Source organism: Petromyzon marinus, chromosome 48 (assembly GCF_048934315.1).
Source record: "Petromyzon marinus isolate PM22_M1 ecotype Great Lakes invasive population chromosome 48, UKy_Petmar_22M1.pri1.0, whole genome shotgun sequence".
Classification (NCBI taxonomy): domain Eukaryota; kingdom Metazoa; phylum Chordata; class Hyperoartia; order Petromyzontiformes; family Petromyzontidae; genus Petromyzon; species Petromyzon marinus.
The window spans coordinates 4,313,707-4,335,227 of record NC_133714.1 but is presented as its reverse complement, the minus strand read 5'-3'; the positions used below and the strand labels follow the sequence as shown (position 1 = coordinate 4,335,227).

At 47.2% G+C, this 21,521-nt stretch overlaps 1 protein-coding gene across 3 annotated transcripts in view; it reads right to left on the bottom strand.

Annotated features, from left to right (window-relative positions):
- Positions 1-1,732: 1,732 nt before the first annotated feature.
- Positions 1,733-21,521, bottom strand: part of LOC116952672 (leucine-rich repeats and immunoglobulin-like domains protein 3) — a 73,861-nt gene continuing 54,072 nt past the window's right edge. For 2 of the 3 annotated variants that reach the window (XM_032972241.2, XM_032972243.2), the window contains 12 exons: positions 18,036-18,107; positions 14,108-14,179; positions 13,124-13,287; positions 12,653-12,825; positions 11,875-12,022; positions 10,551-10,832; positions 9,577-9,843; positions 8,837-9,025; positions 5,953-6,117; positions 4,932-5,093; positions 4,516-4,737; positions 1,733-2,837 (listed from right to left, as the gene is read on the bottom strand). In XM_032972241.2, coding sequence (XP_032828132.2) covers positions 2,587-2,837; positions 4,516-4,737; positions 4,932-5,093; positions 5,953-6,117; positions 8,837-9,025; positions 9,577-9,843; positions 10,551-10,832; positions 11,875-12,022; positions 12,653-12,825; positions 13,124-13,287; positions 14,108-14,179; positions 18,036-18,107 — 2,167 coding nt within the window. In that variant the 3' untranslated portion in view covers positions 1,733-2,586. The remainder of the gene's footprint in view (positions 2,838-4,515; positions 4,738-4,931; positions 5,094-5,952; positions 6,118-8,836; positions 9,026-9,576; positions 9,844-10,550; positions 10,833-11,874; positions 12,023-12,652; positions 12,826-13,123; positions 13,288-14,107; positions 14,180-18,035; positions 18,108-21,521) is intronic. The other variant, XM_032972242.2, reaches the window with a different exon arrangement.

Below are 21,521 nucleotides of genomic sequence, written 5' to 3'. Positions count from 1 at the left end.
TATAACTACCAGTGAACGGCGGCATCGGCGATGAAAATCATACAAATCTAGCGTTAGGTTTTCTTTGGGTCTTTCGGTCAAGTCACGTAGATAAGTTACAAGAAAATAACAAAAAAACAAAACTATGTTTCGATCGCAACACAAGCGGTCATCTTTACCGAAAGACCCAAAGAATATGAATTCCTGCAGTCACGAAAGCTTTAAGTCAAGATTTAACGTTAGGTTGTACAAAAAACATTCTCGGTGTTTACTTTAGTGACTGCACTGCTAAAGAAATTAAGACGTGGAACGATCCATAAATTAATATACAATTAATATACTGTGCTCATGAAACGTGAATCAATTTTCAAGGGTAAGAAGGTATGTTGTTCAAATAGTATACTATATATTATATGCAATGGCAGTTCACTCAGCCCATCATCATAAAACGAGTACGACTTTTTACAGAAGTCAAAAGTGGTTGGCCTATGACTCGCTCCCTGCCATAGGAATTCGAAATTTCCACCACTGGCTCAGCTTCAAATACCACCCGCCGATGACATTCGTTTTGACTGGGAATTGAAAACGGTTCACAGGTTCATAGCGCAGTGTGCCAACCAATGCACCACCATGCCAACCCATTTCCCTCCGCAAATTTACCGTATATTAACTCGGACAAGAACCGTTAACATAACCTCCCCTCTTTCTGATGTTGAGCAGTCAGACATCACCTGCTGGAAGGATTATACAGTGGCAGCCAAACTTATTGTTTAGCAGCGCATGGTCAGTATCTTGAGATGTAATTGCGTTTAGACGCGATACAAACCAAAATCGTATTGGTAATGAGAAAGCAGCCTACAATTTTTGGTGTACGGTAAATGCAGCCCTGAAATTGTTTACTCATGCAACTGCTGTTGGTAGGGTCACCACTAGGAGAGATAAGCTTAGGATATGCCTCGTGCAAGGCATTTTAGCCAAAGTCTACTTTCCAAATGTCTTGGAATTGTCGGGAGATACCCACTCTTTACCCTACGACAAGCAAACCTCCCCAGTCTAAATTCATTTCTTGAATTAAACAAAACAGATCTGGACATTTCAAATTCGGAGAGAATGTAACATTTTATTTCACACATGCTGTACAAATCCTAAATACAGGGGACTTTTTTTTTAAACAATGAATAAAGCGATATGTCTTATGTACAAGCTTCAAGGTCGACAACGTAGCAGGAAATGCACTGAGATTAAAAGAGAAAAAGGTACCAAGACAAATAAAAATCACAATATAACATCTGAAGAAAAATACTTGTTGATTAAATCCCATTAAAGCACGAGCAGAGTTTGGTAAGCCGCTTCAGCGTAGGCGCTGTCCATGTCCTCATGCGATCAGCTTTAGTGCTGTTGCACGTTAGGGCAACGGAGGATTAATTAGGCCTAGTGCTTTAATTACGATGAAGGCACCGATCTAGAAAGTAGTAGTAATTGGTTAATTTATCGATTAAATTTAAGACGTCAACAAAAAAGAAAATGTATATAAGGCCAATGACCAGGTCCAAATTTGGTAAAGAACTGGTGCAGGTTCTGTGCAAAATTTGAAGTGTTGCTGTTTTGTGTTTTAATAGAAAGAGCTAGAATGTGCATCATGAAGAGCAATAAAATAGAAAAAAATAATTTGCAAAACCTTTTCCACTCTTTTCATCTATACAAATATACAACACTTATTTATCTTTCTTTCCTATTAGTTTTTTTTACACACACACACACACACGCTGTACACGGATTTTAAAAGAGAAGTCCGTTTGTTTTTATTTCAGCATCGCCGCAAACCTCGGTGCTTTTCGCGACTTCCATCGACGCTTGAGATCCAGAACAGGGAAAACCGTTGCTCTTGTAAAGTCCTTCGACTGGCACTTCATTCACTGCCAGAGGGACATTGTAGGCCTGTAGTGTTGTTCAGTACTGATGTGTATTGTTCAAAGGAGTGATGTTGCGACTGAGGTAGGAAAGCATTTCACAAACTGGCTGCAAAAGTTCGTAGTAACTTTGTTGACTTGGAAATCCTCTCCAACTGTGAATTTATATTTCCACGTTTTTAGAACATGCGGCCAGTGCAGTCTTGGCGCGATTCAAGTCAGCCTTCCTATCTCTGCTGAGCAGTACCATTAGTCGTGCTAAGCAAGTACCAGCGCAAGTACCAACTCTCCAGGGGTCATGCCCTTTGACGTACAAACACTTCGCAGGATGCCAAGTACTGTTCTTGCTTGCATCGCGCAAACCGTTGTGACACAGGGTTGCTGTGCTTTGCAACGCTGAGGTCACGTACAACTGAGGCCAAAAACTTAAGAATAAGTTACCATCCCAAGAATCCTGGGCCAGGGTATGGGGAAAAACATAATGCTTTCTTTCTGTGCAGTTTGACAAACCGTGTTTCCTGCGTCATTGCAAATAAACGGCAGCGGCGTTAACAAGTACCAACTTGCGGTCACATCACGGCAGCTGTTTACAGTCTTACGTCGCTTAAGAGAAGGTCCGCTACCCATCTCTCAGTGAGCGCGATGGGCGCCGGGTGCACGTCAGTTCACGTGTCCGAGACGGGGCTCGCCGGCCGCTCTACGTCTTGATTCGTCTCGGCTGTGGCTGCGAGACTTCCCTCATTCTCTGTCCGAGTGGTTCGCTGCGGCCCGTCGTCTCGGCGGCTGGGGGAACCACCGCTGCCGCTGCCGCCGCCGCCGGAGCCGGAGCAGCGGCGCCGCCGTCTGGGAACGGTGGCTCCTCGACCTGACCCCCGGATGGGGGCTGGCGAGGGCAGCCGAGCGCGTGAGTGTCGGCTGGGGAACGCCGCACCGAGCGCGCGCATGCCTCTGTAACGTCGCACGCACACGGGAGGAGAGCGATGTTGGAACGGTCAGCTTCGCAAAGTCAAAAGTGTGAGATTTGCAGTTCATCTTTGCCGCCAAAACAACCAAAAGGCACCAACATGCTGATTCATTATCTCTCCCCCCCCCCACACCCGCTGTTGGTGAGGGGTGCGTAGGTATGTTTTGGGCAACATTTTTACCCACACTAATGGAGCCATAGAGAAGTGCTCGTCTTTTATAGCTGCTCTGACCCAGTGGTGGAAATTGCAGCCTTTCCCAAAGCAGAGCCACTTCTGACAGTACGCACGAGTGCAGGGCCAGCACAACCCACATGGATAAATACTGCACTGTCTTTGTAGAACCTATGTTAATACACCGTCCAAGGTACTCATTTTAAGGCGGAGTCAACTTAGGGGAGATCCGCATCAAGTTTAGATTACAATTGAAAGTGGATGTCCATCAGGAAATCTAATCCAGGTTTATGGGTTTTGCAGCAAAATGCGACAGCCCCTTAAGCCACACGCGCATACACAAACCAGTACTTCCTATGCAAGTAAGCTGACAAAATGGTATGCAGAATATTTAAACACTCCAGGGTCATCAAAAACATTATACTTGGTTCTCGAGCAACGTCAAACGTGATTAATACCGCGGCTAAAAATATCTGACCCTGTGATGTCCACAGGCGACCATGTTTGTTAATTCATTATTTTACAGGAAGGCGGTGATTAATCAAATGTTGGTTTCCAGAAAAACAAATCTGCTTTCTCCAGCATCAAGTTCATAAACTGTGGTTCAGTTTCCCACCAAAGCTTGAACCTGAACACCTTTGGTGTTTTAAATTGGGGCACCCTGCCTGTGGAGCCATTCATAAATTAGAATTTTTTTTTTATTGAAACTAAATACATCCATTCTCATTAGCTGCGATCAACCGATCCCCAATCTGAACTGATAATTCACAGGACAATCATCTTCTAATGGTTTACTAAGATTGTGACTGTCCCCAACATAGGAATGTGGAATTTCCAATACAGCGTCAAGGTATCCAAAGATGGGCACTACCCCCATTATTTGAGGACACTATTTTATTCATCTTATCGTTAAGGGGTAACTTTTTACTATTTGGCGAATGTTGAATTTAGTTACTCATTTTAGAGCTCTCGTTTTGTCATTTGAAAAAGTCGACCATGGGTGCTGCGAAATGACTTCACCCACTTTCCAACCCCTAACTTTGTGCCGCATACAGATGCCACTGGGAGTTCCCAAGCTAAACTACAGCAGGGCTTTGGAACAATTCAGATGGCATGTGATGGAGAGAGACATTTAAGCACCTGGCTGGATCCAAGAACCCCCTCACACTGCCGTAGTAACCTTGCCACCCAGCCAGCCCACCCGTCCCCCCACCCACCCACCCGTCCCCGTTCCCCCACCCGTCCCCGTCTCCCCACCCACCCACCCACCCGTCCCCATCCCCCCACCCACCCACCCACGTCCCCGTCCCCCCGTCCCCGTCCCCCCACCCACCCGTCCCCGTCCCCGTCCCCCCACCCACCCATCCCCGTCCCCCCACCCACCCGTCCCCGTCCCCCCACCCACCCGTCCCCGTCCCCGTCCCCCCACCCACCCATCCACGTCCCCGTCCACCCACCCGTCCCCGTCCCCCCACCCACCCGTCCCTTACCGTCGGCGCACTTGGATGGGCAGCCCTTCCAGCTGTCGGTGGGTCCCGCTAACCGGTCGTGGTTGCTGGGATAGATGTGGCTGCCATTGCTGGGGGGTGGTGAGCACGTGGAGTCCGGCTGTGGGGCCGTCCCGTCGTCCGAGCTCCCCCCACCGCCGTCCTCATCTTCGCTAAAGGCGTCGTCGCAGTCGACTGGGTATCCATTTGGGAGCAAGGCCGCGTCTGAAAATGCGAGCAGACATTAATCGAGTCCGTCCCTCTGCAGAATCACCGTTGATATCCCACAAAGCTGTACTCAATGCTAATGACCCCGGACGAAAGGAAAGGATGTGTACGATCCACGACCGGGATTTGAATCGTAGTGCGACGTTGCGATTGCTAGTCGTGCACTTCAACCCAAGGAGCCACGTGCGTACCCCTGGTCACGTCGGCGGCTTGCTGCCTTGCCAGATGGCCCCGGGGCTCCCGCTTGCTGTACAGCACCCTGAGCTCGGCTCCGCTCGCCTGCGGCTGGAAGAGGAGGGGTCCGGCTGGAGAGTCCGCGTCGGATTCCATCTCCACGTGACAGTGACCGCCGCCTGCACGGACGGAGCGAGAGACTCGTCAAACGCACGCCAACGATTTCTTGGCAAGGTACCCGTACAGCGTTACCTCCTCACATGCTCTCTGCGTGTGTCCTCCGGCTTCCTCCCACAATGCGAAACACTCAACAACAATGTGGCCAAACTTCTAATGCACAACGCTCTGGAAATATTATTGACAAATCAGTGAAGCTTCCCAGTTTACTTTATAGTGACAGTCATGAAAAATGCAAGGCTGGAAAAGACTTACACTGCTCCATATTCTATTTGACAACCATGACCAAAGCATAATAATGTAATTTATGTATCTATTTATTCGCTCACCGGGTCTCAAGGCTCTTTTCAGGAGGGTCCTGCACTGGGATGTATAGCCAATTCTTTTTAACCCTTTCCCGTTATAATGATGTAGGTGTACGTACGTATAAAGTGTAACAGAAGAAAAAATCAAATCTTTACTGGTACTGAGGCTTCCCACAAGGCCATGTGGGAGAGTGTGGCACAGTTTGGCACCAGCTATTATAGAGTGCGGTCGTGTCACTACAGTTCTCTATTGTGAGTACAATGGCTCTATGCCTCTGAATAAAATTAATTCTGAAATGCTTGCGCATTCCAAGATTAGTTTAGTTTTTTTTTTACTTGCAGACGTCTCGGACCAGGAAAAGGTTAAGGAACATTTTGCAAGTGGAAGGAAACTAGAGCACCCTGAAGAGGGACACTGTCCTAAGGGTTCACGCAATTTTAATTGATTAAACTCGAGCATCCTTGCATGCCTTGTAAAGAACAATGGTGACAGCAGTGAAGGTGAGGACATGGTTGTTTGCAAAGCAAAGAATCTGTGTGTTGCATGTCAACTCACCGCCACCGCGGTGCTGTGCCAAGTGTCCATTGGGTTGGAGAGCCCCACTGTTGGGCTGGTGGTTGGGACCAACGTCGCCAATCTGACCCAGGACGTCCTGCCGCTCAGACAGCGCCCCTTGCGATGAGAGGCAGCTGGGCACGTCCGGGGGCACCATCGTCTCATCTGCGTCGTGAGCGACACGCACGGTGGGGTCAGGCTTTGAAGGACAATTCTCAAACACCACGCAAGTGTTCGTGAACTTGGGTTGAGCTGGACGTGGTAGCAGATGTCTTTAATCCACTACGATAGGCCTAAGCGAATGACAAAAAGTCACATTCGTCAACAGTACTGCCTTAAAAGAAAAAAAAATGTTATTATGGATTTGTGAAACTTAAACCCACGTGCCTATGAGGTGGGTAGCAGATGGAATATGAGCAAGTGGATTCATTAGCCCATCTGTGTAGACGCTTGGGGTGTTTATCCTCTCATATGCCTAGGTTTAGGATAGTCAAATATTAACAATGAGGCTGGTTAATTTACATTGTTGATTAAATTGTACTTGGCAGTGGTGGTAAGTCCTTTAAATACTGTTTGTTCCCATTAGAGAAAGTGATATCCAAAAAACAATTGCCACTACAAAAATGTAGGTAGCGAGGTTGTGTGTCCCACATTGTTCAACATGATTTTCAATTTTTGATTTAAAGCTTTCGTGACTGCAGGGATTCATATTCTTGGTTCTTTCGGTAAAGTCACGTAGAAGGGAAACAATTAAATAATAATAATATGTTTCCCTTCTACGTGACTTTACCGAAAGAACTAAGAATATGATTTTCAATCTTTGTTCATTTAGAAGGCATGAGGGGGGGGGGGGGTAAACTTTGATTACAATTACAGCATTATTCGCTGAAATTACATTGTGATTGTAAATAATATTAAATTACGTAATCACGATTGCAATTGACCCCAGGTTCGGTGATATCATTGGGGAGCCCACTTCTGTCAAGTGACAAATGTTCAAATTTGTGATGTACAACCTTTTAGGGGTCATTCACAAAATGGTCCCTCTTTGGCATTAGCGCAAATGAAGTCTGCCTGAGCACACACACAGGTGGGCAAACGCCGTTTGTATTGCAATAGTTAATCTATAATTGAGGGTTTGTAACAAAAAAAATCAATCACAGTAACAAGCTCGCAGTGTTGCTGTATATAAAAACATTTGAATTTCATCATACCATTACAAAACTGGCTTGGCTGCTGGATTGTGTGGTTAGCAGTGGGAGGGGCTAGTATAATACATCCTTTGTGCCGCTGTAATCTGTGGTTGAGAACAGCCCAAAGGTCTGATATGTAAAAATCAGCCAAGAGACCTAAATATTTGCTCACCTGTGTGAATGAGAATTCTCCTATTTCCCTCGTGTCAAAAGCCGCATTGAATCGAGTGCGAAATCAACACTTTAAACACTCGCAGAGCCTTATCGTACCGTTGGCACTCAAATCGATGTGTGCTCTGTGGTATTTTCCTATTCTCTTTGTCAATATGCAATATTTGCGGCTGTTGTACCGACTACCTGATCTAACACCCGTGGGATTCTGAAAGTCCCTTGAAAGTAATATTCCTGTTAATAAGGTTGTAAATTGACGAAGGATGGCCTGAAACTAACACGCACTTTGTTCCTTACGTATAGACTCAACTGCCTTTCCTTATAGGTTCGTATATTTCAAGCAGAAACAAGTATGGTTTTTGGTCGTGTAACTAAGTATGCATTTTAATACGTGACTGCAGTGAAGTCAATAGAGACACAAGGAAGTCACACGGGCCGTCTTTATCTTCCCAGTGCTAATGTTTACGCACCACCCCAGGTCCCCTCTTTTGAGTCAACGTAGGGGAGTCCCAGGACCAGCCTCGATATTCGTCACTGATATTGGCCATAAGCGGGACTCAAACTCAGGTCGTCGTTTGTATAGCACAGCGCACGAGAACCACAACATTACTGCACCGCAGCGCATGCGTACCCACACACACACGCACGCACGCGCGTTCGTTCATACCCCAAACGGTCGGCCCTGTGACAAAACCCACGTGCACCTGCCTGGGTTTACTTTAAATCCAAGAACAGAAATTCCAAAGCTTGATAAACAAAGAAGAGAGATTGCTTGGGTCCAGTGCAGCTGGTTACCTTTCTGAGGTCCCACAAGGGTGAAAAATACTGAAGTTCTCAGAAGCAAATTGTAAAGCACTTAACCCAAGCAAGCCTCCATGGAGTCTGCTTTAAATGCACTTGATTAGGATGGTTCTGATTTGGGATATTAAACCAATTTCCGACGGAGCACTATTTTTTAGTGAAGGCAGTTGAGCAGTGTCCTGGGGAAACCCACTAATATTTCAGGGTGGGGCTTACATTTCGTACACAGGTAGAACACTGCAATTGCACTGCCTAATACACACTGTTGTTAATTACAGGTGGATGGATGACTGGTGGACTTAATGCCTTCATCAACCAACCGCCGCGATAACAACCGTGAGTCCACCACACCCAGAAAACAACGGTTATAGCATCTCCCTTGCTCACCAGAGCAATTGGGGAGAGCTCATCCCCTGTTAGTGACCCTAAGCCAAGGGGGGGGGGGGAAGATTCTGCATTACCGTGGCAGGGGCCAGTTTGTTACCCATAGGACAATAATTTTGACACTCTGGGCTCGATGCACGCCTTTTTGTCTGATAGGCACAGAAAATGCGCTAATGTCCCTGTCGCGATCATTCGTGTGAAGCTGGCGCTTTTGTCTAAGCTTGAATCCCAGTGGAGAGCCCGCCAAGGGGAAGCATTTCCACCGAGTGTGCAATGGACTCCAAACTGCAGAGGGGCGACAGTGAAAGCGCTGTGTGTGTTTTGCAGCAACGCACTTCTCATCTCACCCGTGTTGGTGGAGCTGTACTCCTCGCTCTTGCGCCGCGTGTGGTAGATGATGATGACCCACACGAGCGAGGTGCCCACCACGCAGCACACCACGGCGATGGTCACGATTCCCAGAACCGTGCTGCCGTCGTCAATCTTTATCGGTGCCACGGGCTCGCAGTTTGGAGACGGCGTCACTGCGGCACAGAGACCACGCTTAGGTTATATTACACGTCGCGTCCCAACGCTTACTTTACCATCTATGGCGACGACATCTTCTTTCGAAGGCAAGAGCACCATTAATGCGCAGGGCCGATTGCTTGGATGTTTGGGATGAATGTAATGTTGCAGGGGTTTTGGAATAGAGCCATAACAGGCTGCTGGGGCAAGTGCTGTCTGGTGAGCACCTGTTAAGGCCAGCACGGCACAGGAGGTGGTTGGTTGCCAACACCATGCCTTGTTGTCGGCTCCCCTACACAGCGCACCAGGTACTCATTTGAGGCTGAGTTTACAAGACAAAAGATCCCTCGTGTAGGCTGTTGGGGCAAGTGCTGTTAGCGAGCAACTATGAAGGCCGGCACGGCGCACGATGGGGGTGGGTGGCCAGCACCACGCTTGGCCGCTTTTGTCTCCCGAGTGGCGATGTTTACACACCGCACCAGGAACTAATTTAAGGCCGAGTCGACCAAGGGGAAATCCAGAACCGGTTCAGAGTTGACACACACACACACACTCGTGTTGCCTCCACCTTTGAGCACAATGTCTCCCCGCTCCGTGCCGAGCGTGTTGGACATCTCGCAGGTGTAGCGCCCGGCGTCCTCCGCGCCGGAGCCCACGATGATGAGCAGCTGGTTGCTGGCCGTGAAGAAGTGGCGCTCCGTCACGCTGAGCACGCCGCCGTCCTTGGTCCAGGAGATCTTGGGCGCGGGGCTCCCGCCGGCGATGCACTGCAGCACCGCCGTCTCGCCCACCACCACCGTGCGGTCCTCCAGCGGACGGACGAACGAGGGCGTTTCTGGACGAGAGGAGGGTCGGACACCGCGGGTGAATTACGCTCGTAGCGCGCAAGGGTTTGTTTGTTTTTAAATCGACCAGATTGAAACGCTTTCCAACGATAAGGTCGAAAGGGTTCATATGCAGGGTCGCAAAGAAAGTCTTGCAAAGCTCATCCAGTGTGAAGTAAACTTCGGCATTGCTGAGTTTGAGTTAATTTGATGTGTTACACAGATGATCCTGTTCAGCCAGTTGTGCCGCAACAAAAACGCCGGTTTCACAGAGGACGACTCCATGAATATTGCACAACTGACATAACGTATTCGATGGTCATGTAAAAAAAACACACGCAAACAACAACCCAGTGCAACTAAACTCTAAATTTAGTAACAGTAACATAAATACACGTGTGACAAACAGACTGATGTTAGCCGCAACTCGAGTGGTATGGCCAACACCCACCGGAGAACAAAGACAGATCTCTTGTGTAGCCTGAGCAGACTTTTGGGGTAAGTGCTGTTAGCCAGCACCTATGGAGGCTGGCATGGCGCGGGCAAGGTGGCCAGCACCGCACAAGGTAATAACTTAAGGCTGAGTCAACCTAGGGGAGGCCCAGGATCATGGTCACTGGTACTGGTCATGAGCGGGGAAACGAACTCTTGGTTGCCTCGTTCGTAGCACGAAGTTGCCTCCGGTGTGCGAGTGTGTGTGGACGGCAAGGCCCCTCACCAAGCACGGTGAGCGTGGCATTGGCGGTGATGGTGCCGGCGCCGTTCTGCGCCGTGCAGCTGTAAACGCCCATGTCCTCGGGCTTCACGTCCATGATGAAGAAGACGTCGTCCTTGGGCATGACGTGCATCCGCCGCTCGCGCGCTGCGGGGAAGTCCGTGCCGCCGTCCTTCTGCCACGCGATCTGTGGCACGGGGTGGCCCTCGGCAGCGCACTCCAACCTCGCCTTGGCCCCCGCGCGGATTGTGATGTCCCTGGGCAGCTTGGCGAAGGACGGGAAGACTGGCGGAGGGGGAGGAGGGAGCGGAGATTGAAATTATGCTTAACACGTACACTCCCGCAGCCAGTATTCGCAGTAGATTTTTTTTAGTTAGGCCACAATGTTCTGGCCAAATTTGTGTCGTTAAGAGGCATTCGGCCACCTGACACAGATAAAAGGACATCATTCTGGAAGTCATTCCGACTTCCTGGATGTTTTTTCTGGAATTGGCAAACTGAAAAAGTAATAGTTGACCGGTTGTAATTTAATTAGTTTGGGTGATGGAGGGCCCTTAACGACAGAACCGCACACCTATTTTTTTATTGTTTGTGGTAATTTTGACCCCATGCCCCTATTGGACATCTTTTGAAAAAGAGATTCATAGCTCATCAGATTTCTCCTCGACAAATAAAGATTCTGAATTGGCCAAATCATTTCATGGCCTCACCAAAACGGCAGCAAGTCAAGCAGTAAAGTTGACTTAGCTGTCAGTAAATAACAGAAAGGTTGACCCCCCCCCCCCCCCTTTACTCTGAAGGACAACAGACAACAGAAATGTTCAAACTGTTGTACAGCAAAAGCTCTGTTACCCAGTATCCATGGGGAATGGAGGGTGCCGATTAATCAAATATGCCGGTTGTCTGAGACTAATACTCATGGTACATAAAACTTTTCAAGAAAGAAACTCAGCCTACATTTTAACTATGATATAGGAATTCCTGTACTCTTATAGAGGCACTCGACGGTCAGATGCAGAGCATCTTAAGTTCATTGTATAGAGATGCAGTGGGGCTGCTTAGAGTACAGTAAGTACTGTATGTACAGCCTGGCGCTACCAGCGTCCTAAAAATTCCGTAAACAATAGATCTACGAGAAGAGCACGGCAGAAAGCCGTGCGGACGTATCCGGAATTTTTCCGGATACGTCCAGGAAGATTTATATTTCCAGATGCCGGTTAACAGAGCATTCCGGATGGTAAAGTGCCCGGATAACAAGAGCTTCCGCTGTATATTGTCTGTTCTAAGGCAGTGTCGGAAAGTGCGCGCCGCCCACGCCCAGCCTTACTATTGACAGTGAGCTTGGCCTTGTTGGAGTAGGAGGCCCCGAAGTGGTTGGAGATGACGCACTGGTAGCGGCCTTCGTGCTTGAAGTCCACGCTGATGAGGTGCAGCCGCGTCGTGTATTCCGTCACCTCCTCTTCCCGCTCGCGCACCTGGGGGGTTGGGGGCACGAAGCCGCTCCCGTTGCCGAGGGTGTTTGGGCGCGGAGAATTCCACCTCGGTCCGGTAGTAATCTCCAGCAATTGTAGGGGAAGCGATTGTGACATGGCGCTACTCTTGCGTATAGTCGTGTGGGTGGGAGGGAGGCCGTAGCCTTGTCGCGGAGCCACCTGTTGTTACCTTACGCAAAACTAATACCGTCGTCTAGACAAACTGGACATCGTCAATGTGCATACAATAATTGACGTGGCATAACATTGCAATGTGAGGCCAGAGATCCAAGTTCAAATCCTGAACTTAGTCTCATATATACACACACATATTATCATTTACCACTGATGAATGGGTAACGTGGCGGTGACGGTGGTTAACGCACTGCACTGTTAAGCCGTTTGTTGTCCTTCCCACGCACCTCAGATGAGCACAAGTTGCCTACGTATGGTGCGAAAGAAGTTTAACATACACACGCTCCAAATTAAACTAAAAAGCTGATAATGTCAAATAAGTTACGCGAGTAAGTGGCAGTGGTTAAGCGGGCGAGTGAAATGGAATAGGTGGCCCAATCTCATTCCTTGCGCAGTGCCAATCATGCCATGAGCTGACAGACCGCCTCTCCTCTTCACCTGTGCGTAGTTTTCGACGTGGCCATCCGAGATGACCTCGTTGTCCTTCTTCCAGGAGAAGGTGATGGGCGAGTCGCTGCTGGAGCGAGCCGAGCACACGAACGTCACGTTGCTGCTGCGCAGCGCCATGGTCGTCTCCGGCTGAACGCTGATCTGCGGCTTGGGGAACGTGTCTGCACGCACATGCACACACCCACCGCAGCAGCAGAACATGGGCGAGACACAGAAAGGGATTCACTCAGGGCCGGCTCGGCTCGGCAAAGAGCCACAGTGGAAAACCACCTGTTCCGCGAGGAACGCTCGCTGGCACAGCTTGGATGAACCAATGTGAACTCGGAAAATTCAACAAGGCCATCCAAGCATTTCTACCTACCGCACATTAACTGAAGCCATTTTCCTGGCGAACTAATCTGGACAGACTTCAACTTGCACGAGTTGTTATTCACCCAGCCACGTGCCGCAAACACTGACCGCACACGTAGGAGTCGGGCTCCACGCTGAAGATGTCCCTGCCCTTGAGCCACTCGGGGTGAGCGCAGTCGGCCTCGACCGTGTCCCGGAAACCGCGCTCCTCCAGCCACGGCGACAGCCACTTGAGAGTGCAGTCGCACAGCAGGCTGCTGCTGTTCAGCCGCCTGCATGGCGTGGGAGATCCGGAAAAAAAAACGCACGCAAGGGTGGTTATAGAAAGGTTTAGTGCAATGAAAAACTCGAAGTAAGCATCAAGCCAAAAAAACATGCTGCTCCAATCTTGCAATAAGTCGCAAATTTGTCCCGCGCATTTTTTTTTATATATGGTTCAGAGTAGTGAGAAACCATAGACAAGTGGGAAGGCAGCCAGAATCAGCGCCAAAAACTGTCCCGAGCTTTGTGGCCCTGAATTGGTATATTCGACCAATTCCATTAATGAGTGATTAGACATGTGGGACGAAACCCAGGAGTGTGATGGGGGGGTGCGGCACAACTCTAATGCACTTGCTAGCTATATATACTGCCATCTCTGTGCGATTAATGCAAAGGGAGCATACATTTGCGTGATCCCCGAACCCTCTCCTCCACAGCATTGAATTCCAGGTGTGCAGCAGCAGCAGCACCATGAAATATAGATACGTCTATATATGTAGACATGACCCTATAACCAAACCATCCAGAATGCACCCAATCTTGTCAGATGCTATTCAGGATTTGAGCACACGTGGTAGGATAGGCAACCGCCATGCACAGCAGGTTATTAGAGGCTGGAGGACGATGTAGTAGGCACCAGAGGGCGTTGTAGCATGTGTTGTGCTGTACTCCTACGCTAACACAAATATGCTCTCCACCTTCACCAACCAGCACTATCGAGCGTGATGAAAGACGGTCAAAATAACGGCCATGGCCCACACAGCATGACTGGGCTAATGCTACATTTGTAATCATGGATTTGTTTTTGGTGCTGCCTTCATTTGTACTCACATTTCTGTCAAGGCTTTCAATGAAGAGAAGGAACCATCTTGGATGGACATCAAAGCGTTGTTGCTCAAGTCCCTGAAAGGACACACAGAAAGGTTACTTGACCGGTTTTCACACAGCCACACCAACAAAACTACTCAAAGGAGGTTACTTTAGCAATAAAGACAATTCAACAAAGCTCCAAGTTGTTTAAGTACCCACTTTGTTTCAACGTTGTGCTTCCCTCCTATACTCTATGTTCACTGGCCCCCCTGATGGGGGTGGTGATAATTGTGCACGACTTGGGAGTGTGTGGATGATGCAGGTTTGTTAGCCAGGACATTGGCTGGGGTGTGCTGCAGCTGCATGCATGTTTAACCACATGTTTTCTTCAAGGCATAAAGTCAATGACGGAGATACCCCCTATCTTCGTAACTTTTGAATGGCAGGGAATCAAATCAAAGAGGTCACCGACTGCCAATGTTTGCTGATGCCACCACTTATCGCTGTCACTTTCGCGTGACGGATCCCTTGGCTGTTACACAGTTAATGAGTGATGTGCGAGACCAACATTTTGGCTTCAGGTCTTCACTCTGTTTACTGATCCTCTGGGAGCCACTCCAATGCCTGTCTTGATAACCTGACCTCTATCCTGCACATGCACCACCGCCATTACAACCGCCTCTCCGTGATGACAAATACAATGTTTTCATGGCACATGCTATTCCAAGATTTCAAATTGTTCGCACCAATTTTTCCCAGAAAGTTCTCATCGCCCATGTGTCCAGACGAGATATTTTCACTTGTCGGTACTGCCCGAGGTGGCACGACTTTACCGCTTCCAATTTTATTCACGTGGCCAATAACATCAAATAATTTCACTCGTATCCATTGTGTAAATAAATCGGTTACTAAAGTTTTACAACCTTAGATGGTAACAATTTCTGCTCTGGTTCATGGACTATAAGTATCCATTAACATGCACCTGCACTCAAAGAGCAAATTATTTTTGCGAGTTTTTCTTTGTTAAAGTGCACCTCCCTTACCCAGAGCGAGACACGGCCGTTCCTATTTCCAAGTTGCTCACCCAATCCTGGATTGCTATTGGTAGCATCCTCCTCTTCTAATCGAGGGGCAGAAGCTTATTTTGGATTAATATTGCTAAAGAGGTAGTACATTTTAAATCAAGAGAATGCAGCATATTTTACAAATTAAAGGCTTATTTTTCACTACTATTTTGATCACTGACCTAAAGCACACTTTTTTCTGGCTCTGCCAACGCTGCTAACAAATGACTCACAACTGAGTCAGCCATGTGGTCTCCTCTGTGCTCCTGGCAATGAGTAACGTTCCGCTGCCTTAATACAGTGAGTGTTTCACAATTTGCGCCTGCCCACAGTTATTTTAACACTAAATAGCAGAGGTTTTTTTTTTGTCATACAAGGTAAACCACAGTCATCTCGTTACACTCTTAGCTACGATGTAATTCTTAACGAGCCAAGACAACTCGCGCCACACAATTGCTCATTAAACTCTGGGCTTACAAAATACGCAGAGGAAAGAACTGCCTCACAAAATACACATCTGTCCAGCACAAACTGGCAACAATGGGCGATCTCCGAAGCGGAAACGAACTGGCCAACCGTTCAGTTTTATTATGCCTCCTGATGCACCGCTTGGAGGTTCCCCAAAAAGTAAAGGTGCAGCCTGGCGGCGATCGCTTGCACCCGCCACTGCTGGCTGCTGGGGTAAGAAGGGCCTTCACTAGAGGGAGCTCTGCAGCCTCTTCTCGAGCAGTGTTCTTCACTAACTTTCGCCGATGAGACATCATCAGTGTGAGGGCTGCCACACATTTGAAACCACTGGGGTTTGACAGCAGCATGATGATGATAGCGGAGGGGGTGTTTTCACATTTGTGTATTGTTGGGGGCCACACGTCAGGGGTCACACTAAAGGCCACAAGTGGCCCGCAGACCTTGCAATGAAGGACACTGCTCTAGAGGGTATTGGGCCTTCTCTCCCACACTTGCCAGATGCCTTGCAAGAGATGGGAGCACCAATAATTCAACCCCGCCGCCACATGCGACATGCCGATCGACTAGGTGTGGTGTACCGATTTATACTGCTGGAAGGACAGCGGATGATGGGGTTTAAGCAACATTATTTAAAATTCTTGGTTCTTTCGGTAAAGTCACGTAGAAGGGAAATAATAAAAATAGAACAATAAAATTCTCACGACGTTTCGATTGCAACACAAGCAATCATCATCAGGTGTGAAAACCACAGCAAGAAAATTTTGAAAAAAGTGGCGTTTATTTTTTTTTCTAAATTATTCTTGCCGTGGTTTTCACACCTGATGATGAGTGCTTGTGTGGCAATGGAAACGTCGTGAGAATTGTATTTTTATTATTTTATTATTTCCTTCTACGTGACTTTACCGAAAGAACCAAGAATATGAATCCCTGCAGTCACGAAAGCTTTCAATCGAATATGATTTCAAATGGAAAGTCAGGAGAACGAACCGGCGACCTCTGGATTGCAAGCCCATTGTGCTTCCCGTCACACCGTGGCAGCATCCCAATAATGCTAATGAAGAACGCAAAATACTAAAAAAGTATATTAACTCCTACGCTTCGATGCAACACTCTTCAGCTGCTGCACGGCTGGTGCACAGAAGTAAAGTGACGGGGGAGGGGGGCAGGAGGGGCATCCTTCGGCAATTGCGTGACCAGGCTACGTCGTCTTCCAGTGGAGGCTATTGTGGCGTTTCGGCGGACTCGCAATCGACGCTGTGGGGGAACGTTCGCGAACGCTAACGTACGTGACACCGACGCGGAGAGGGAAAAAAAAACACAACAAAAAGACATTTGTCCCGCAAGAACTGGAAACGGTGCAACGCTCGCAGAAAAATAACAAATCCAGTCTAGACTCGCAGATGTGGCGAAAGCGAGGGCTGGTTTCGGAGCCAGATTGCCATATTACAAAAGCTATCTGCGCGCTCATGCAACCGCCAGCCACATGTGTAACTCCTTCCTGGGCTTCGGACTCGCTGCCAAAGTAAATGCGCGGCTACCCACGAGCGTCCAAAACGAAAGTGGAAATGTCGGAAGGGCTCCAACTTGAGAAAGAGTCGAGAAAGACTTGGCGTAGCGTGCACAGAAAAGCAAAAGCTACTAAAAGCATTTGCAAGCGGCTCAAGCCAGCAACAGCTGAATACTTTAGCACCTGTTTTGGCCACACTTCTGTATGCCCCTTTTATAAGTTTTGGTCGCATTATTGTGATTGGCTTCCGAGCAACTTAGCGCATTAACGTATAATGTGTATTTTCACAGGGCGAACGCGTACACAGTAACTCTCACAGAGATGCAATCTGTAGCGGAGAGTCTCTTCAAAGTCAGCCATGCTTATAATGCACTCTACGCGGTTATAGGCGCTCAATATCCAGTCACGTGACAATGTAGCGAGACCAACCGACTTCGCTGAACTTTTAGCCTACTTTATAGTCATCAGTTAATTTTCCCATTTTTTTTTTACATTTTAAAATCGTGGCAGCAGCAGTATATGTAAGTTAAAGGTGTAGCCCTGCAATTTTTTACTCACTCAACTGTTGGCAGAAGGGTATTTTAGCCTACTCTTCCACACTGGCCCAGATGCCTTGGAAGAGGTGGAAGTAATGACACTTCCCCCCCTGATGCACGACCTGCTGATCAACTTTGGTGCACCCGTTTACACTGCTCATCATTGCTCAAGAATCAATACACCGGTACCACTTCCACAACGGTACTCAATTCTTGAGCAGAGAGCTCAATCGGCCATGAATTGGGACTCTAAACTCACGCATGTTTTGACCGCGAGTTGAGCGATGTAACCACAGGGCCACTCAACCGTACTGTGACTACACAATTCTACTCATCGGCAAAACAGAGACAAAAGGCATTCGGGAGTAACTTACAAGGAATGAAGTCTCTCCAGACCGATAAACGCCTTCTTGGCAATAGACTTGATCTTGTTCTCACTCAATACCCTGGAATCAAAGAGATAAACAAACAAGCAGGAATGTTAAAAAGCTGTCCCATAAGTCACATTACCACCTGCTTTCCAGAAACAACAGAGCGCATGCGAAGATGTGCACGCCAAATTTTATCCTGCAGGGCGCAGTAATAACACGGTGTGCAAGGTGTGATCGTAAAAAAAAAATGTCTTTTTGTGGTTAAAAGCATTTATAAATTTAGCACAAGGCACGTGTAAAATAAATTGTGGACTGCGCGTGATAGATTAAAAAACAAACAGCTGTTTTAATACGTAGGGGTTTGTCTGTAAAGAACGGCAGCAGTTTGAACTGTGTGGCTGAATACTGGGGCTGTGTGAAAGATAAAAGTGTTTGCCAAAAATATATTTAAAAAAACACTTGAATTATTTTCGCACTGCACATAACAGAAGCATTTCAAACAATCACACCTGAAACAAAGGCCAGCAGCGCCTGGGACTCTCAAACCTCAATACGACGAGTGTTGCCAACACTATGGCAGACATGCGGATGTTTAGAGGGATTCAACTTGTACGATAAAAGTCATACTACCAAGCGCATGTATTGTCTTATAGGCCCAGCTCTCACTGCTGTACAATTGGAATAATTTTGTTTCCTTCCCCCTAATTACATTTTAATTGCACTTGCATATAACAACTAACCAAAAAAGCCACAACTTGCTGTTATGTTGATGTGTTTAAATGATGAGATGGAGCTTTGGATGGCGGACTTGTGCCAAAAAGGCACCGCATGTAAAACAACAATAACTTGACTCGACTTGCTGTCGGGATTGTCATTTGCCAAACACACTTCTATTCGGAACTTTGCAGCTAGCCGTGTACCACTGCGTCTCAAAGAATGGCGTCCAAAAGATGACGTCAATTCAGTTACTTTGCGAAAGACCACTTTTCATCATGGGCATCTGGTCCAGATTTTGAAGCCAGGATCTCAGCAGTGCCGGCTAGGCACGCTCAACTCTGAACCACCCGGACAAATTTGAATACATTAGGGTGCATGCTGGGAGGTGGAGTTGGTGCTTGCTATAAAATAAAAAATTGTAAATGGAATTGGACATTTTCTGTTTGCAGCATTGGATGCTATTAACTGTCGTACTGCATGGATTCATCTTGAATGTGTTAGTCCCTGGTAATTCTGGGGCTTATCAAGGTGCTCCAGCTCTCCCACATGCAAAATAACAGTTAATAACAGTACGTTATTTGTAAATCAAGGGGCATTGTGAACATACATGAATTATCAAGCAAAGAGCGTGAGGCAATGTTCACAACTAAGTGACTGTGCCTGAACACACTTTGCATTTAAAATATTAAATTCCTATAAAAATTAACGCTTGCTTCGCTAGCTCCCCAGTGTGCACTCTGCTCCACACACACACACACGTGTCACTATGCAGCTAAACCTGTCAAACCACTTTGTGGGTCTCATGGCAAGAAGTCGTGCTATTAAGTTTTACCCCGGGGACAACGCCCATCCCCATGTCACTGATGAAGACCTCTTCCCTCGACGTGCGTCGACAGGTGCGAACACACCACCCGGCCACTCCATCTCGGCCCCTCGACAAATTGCTTCGCGTGCCTCCGTTTTCCAGCGCCGGTGTGTGTGTGCGTGCGCGCGCAGCGATATCCTCGTCAAAGCCGAATTGCTGCCATCTCCCTTATCGTCGGAAGCCAATCAAGCTCGCCGCTGTATACGACTGGCGTGCACGAGTCGCAATCGAAAAGGCAGCGGTTGATAAAACGTCGGACTGATTTGCAGAACGACATCGGAATGTGGAATTACCAACAAAGTCTGGCGGTGATAAACATTTCTCATTTGAGCAGGAGGCCACTGGGTTTATTTTTCCCCATGACAAATGTACATTGTGCCTCGAAAAATAAATTACCCCATCTTAGGTGTGGCATGATCTCTCCTGGCTATACTATATTTCAAGTTTATATTACAGAACGCCTCCCTTCCACTGCCATCTTAAGGCTTATTATGAATAGGTAAAGTGGTCCCTTCTTCATGGCACATACAATGTTCTTCATATCACATACAATGCTTCTTCAAGGCACATGCAATGCGTCTTCATAGCACATACAATGCTTCATCACAGCACAAATTCTTCTTCATAGCGCATACAATGCTTCATCGCACATACAATGCTTCTTCATAGCACATTCAATGCTTCTTCATGGCACATGCAATGCTTCTTCATGGCACATACAATGCTTCTTCATAGCACATGCAATGCTTCAAGGCACATACAATGCTTCTTCATGGCACATACAATGCTTCTTCATGGCACATTCAATGCTTCTTCATGGCACATGCAATGCTTCACTATAGCACATACAATGCTTCTTCATAGCACATGCAATGCTTCAAGGCACATACAATGCTTTTTCGTGGCACATACAAATGCCTCTTCAAGGCGCATACAATGCTATGAAGAAAGTCAAGAACAAGCAATAAGGGGGATAACACACCTACGCAAATACAATTTCTTATCGCTTCCTTGTTCGATTGAAATGTTGACGTAACTGCACCAACAACCAAATGGACGAATACAATTACCGCCCTTGTTGATTTCCTATGCATGAATATATATTGTTGAAGATTAAAGTCGGTAATAAATGTAAGCTCGTTGTAAAATGACGACCCCATCACCGTTTTACAACGCGGAGGGTTAGCGTGTTATATTTCTAAAAGGAAACCGTCTGAAATGCACATTATGGGGAGGAAGAGCTGTCGAAAATGAATAGAGAAAATGAAAGATAAATGATGATGGTGAAGGCATAATTCAATTTAGACACATTAGACTGACATGTAGAAAGCCCTCGCATCATCTCAGGTTAGCTTAAGGGCTCTGACATTTCGAGTGGGGCATTTGCTTTCAATGACAGCTAAAATTGCAAGTAGTAAAAATATTAGAAATTAAACTGTAGAAAAGTACTGTGTTACAAGTAAAAAAAAATGAAAACGTTACAGTTTGCAGTGTCAAGCGAATGCTTCCTACACCAACGTATGTTACCATCAACAAATAAAGCAATCTTATTTTTGATGTAACTTACTAAACTGCTTTGCTTAGTACTTTTAACATTAGCATTATTTTGCTATGGTATCTGCTCATTGTTATGTGACAATTGGAAGGTTACAAGCTTAAATAACCGGTTTGCGGGCAAACTCAACCCATCATCCCCCCAGGCTCACTAAAAGAGCACCAGTTTGTGGAGTGTCATGCGAAGTCCACATTGAGAGACTGATCCCCCGCCATGAGAATGTGGAATTTCCCTCCACTCGCTCAGGGCAGTCAACGGATAAATGAGCGCTACTATTTCCCCATTCGAGAAGGGAGACAATAACTTGTTTCTAGAACTCGCACAACGTCTGGTTAACAATGCTGAGTTGTCC